The 2,474-nt window shown below is 36.3% G+C and overlaps 1 protein-coding gene across 1 annotated transcript; it reads left to right on the top strand.

The window, feature by feature from the left end:
* The first annotated feature begins 1,081 nt into the window (after window positions 1–1,081).
* LOC102881762 (olfactory receptor 10A3) lies at window positions 1,082–2,120 on the top strand. Its single transcript, XM_006905611.1, has one exon. It carries the CDS (start codon window positions 1,144–1,146, stop codon window positions 2,086–2,088), a length of 945 nt encoding a protein of 314 aa, XP_006905673.1. The 5' UTR covers window positions 1,082–1,143; the 3' UTR covers window positions 2,089–2,120.
* Window positions 2,121–2,474: the final 354 nt, after the last annotated feature.

The raw sequence follows: 2,474 nt of genomic DNA, 5'->3' as shown, positions 1-2,474 counted from the left end.
AAGTGAACTCGGGAGATGGGAGTCAGAGTGCTGAGGTAGAGGGTAGGGGTTGCTGTTTTATGCTGTGTAGCCAAGGAGGAAGTCTCTGTTGAGTTTATGGCTCAGATGTTCTGAGGACACACAGGCACCCACATGGTGGGTGCTCAACCAGCATTTGTTAATGGTTAATAGTTAAATGAACTTCCTAGTTGTGTGTGTGTGTGTGTGTGTGTGTGTGTGTGTGTGTGTGTGTGTGAGAGAGAGGGAGAGAGAGAGAGAGAGAGAGAGAGAGAGAGAGAGTGCGAGAGTTTTCTCGGTGTGTGTGTGTGTGTGTGTGTGTGTGTGTGTGTGTGTGTGTGTATGAGAGAGAGAGAGAGAGAGAGAGAGAGAGAGAGAGAGAGAGAATGACTAAAAATGATATTTCCTATAGCCCTCAAAGCCACTTTATGGTCACGAAGATGGACCATAGAGAACTGACCTTCAAAGTTTCTCATTCAGGAAAATCTCAAATAATTAGTCAGATCTACTCTAACCAGAAATCAGCATGCTTAGAGAAATTTACTTATGTTCATCTGCAAAAAATGCATCTAAAATCAACCCCTTTTGAGTGTTTCTTTATTTGTTTGGGTGTACTATTCATATAGTTCATTTTTAACTAAGTAATATAAATCTATTTTGTACTTTTGTATTCGTAATAACTATTCATCAAAAATTTGTTATAATTTTGAATTATAAATTATATATTTTTTTCTGGATTTTTTTGCTATTTGTTTGAAAATTCATATATAAATATACACTGGAAAAGAACAAAGATGTATACATCAATGTAATGGACAATAGATTCTAAATAATATAATATCTGTGCATATTTTAAGAATAGGATTAATTTTCAACTTAGCAAAAAAATTGCCAGAAAACATCTGCTGTTATTTTGTACTTTTAAAACAAAATTTCTCAGCCAAAATTCTTCACTTCTTCATTTGTATTTGAAAGATTTACTATTCTAATACTTCCATTCTCAAAACTTCCAACTTGAGGATCTGTCAAAATATGCTCATCATTTCATCTTCTGCTAAGAATTTCAGACTCGAACTCAACAACTGGATGGTGACTTCATAATTAACATATCATGTCCATAAAAACAAAATACGCTCTGGTACTGAAATGAAAAGGCAAAATCAAAGCTCTGTGGTTGAATTCATCCTCTTGGGATTTTCTAACTTTCCTGAACTCCAAGAGCAGCTCTTTGGGGTTTTCTTGATTATTTATCTGGTGACCTTGATGGGAAATGCCATTATTATATTCATCATCTCCCTGGAACAGAGCCTCCATGTTCCCATGTATCTGTTTCTTCTGAACTTGTCTGTGGTAGATGTGAGTTTTAGTGCAGTCATCATGCCTGAAATGCTAGTGGTCCTCTCCATTGAGAAAACAACAATTACGTTTGTGGGCTGTTTTGCACAGATGTATTTCATTCTTCTTTTTGGTGGGACTGAATGTTTTCTCCTGGGGGCAATGGCATATGATCGATTTGCTGCAATCTGCCATCCTCTGAGCTACCCAGTGATTATGAACAAAAGTGTTTTCATAAAATTAGTAATGTTCTCATGGGTGTCAGGGATCATGGTAGCTACTGTGCAGACCACGTGGGTTTTCAGTTTTCCCTTTTGTGGCCCCAGTGAAATTAATCATCTCTTCTGTGAGACTCCTCCAGTGTTAGAGCTTGTATGTGCAGACACCTTTTTGTTTGAAATCTATGCATTCACTGGCACCATTTTGATTATTGTGGTTCCTTTCTTGTTGATACTGTTGTCTTATATTCGAATTCTCTTTGCCATCCTGAAGATGTCGTCAACCACTGGAAGGCAAAAGGCCTTTTCCACCTGTGCCTCCCATCTCACATCTGTCGCCCTCTTCTATGGCACGGCCAATATGACTTATTTACAACCCAAATCTGGCTACTCCCCAGAAACCAAGAAATTAATGTCATTGGCTTACACATTGCTTACACCTCTGCTGAATCCACTGATCTACAGCTTGCGAAACAGTGAGATGAAAAGAGCTTTAAAAAAATTGTGGCGAAGAAAAATAGATTTACACACAATCTGATTGTGCTGGGAAGCCATGTGATATTTGCTATTGCCTGACAGAACTCTATTTTAATTTAATAAATGGCCGAACATTCTTCATTTTTTAGTATGAACATGTTTAATTTGTTGAGTTTTCCAAGTTCAATAATATATTATGGTTCCCTCCCTTTTGATAGTGTACTGTTGTCTTTCATTTTTCTTAAATATATAAGATTTCATATAATACAATGATTTATTTATCAGTTCCTCTATTATGATCATTCAAGTCATTACTGGATTATTGTTATTAAGACGAAGCTTCAATAAACATCTAGTTTCCTATGTCCTGATATTTTATTTCTGTATGATAGATTCTTCAAAGTTGTCCTGATGGGACAAAGAGTATATACCTTTATAAATTTAATA

This window comes from Pteropus alecto, unplaced genomic scaffold (genome assembly GCF_000325575.1).
Source record: "Pteropus alecto unplaced genomic scaffold, ASM32557v1 scaffold461, whole genome shotgun sequence".
NCBI classification, from domain to species: domain Eukaryota; kingdom Metazoa; phylum Chordata; class Mammalia; order Chiroptera; family Pteropodidae; genus Pteropus; species Pteropus alecto.
This window is presented reverse-complemented; position numbering and strand designations above follow the sequence as displayed.

What these genes read in the sequence shown, in the direction of transcription:
- LOC102881762 (XM_006905611.1), top strand. Translation starts at nt 1,144, where the DNA reads ATGAAAAGGCAAAATCAAAGCTCTGTGGTTGAATTCATCCTCTTGGGA.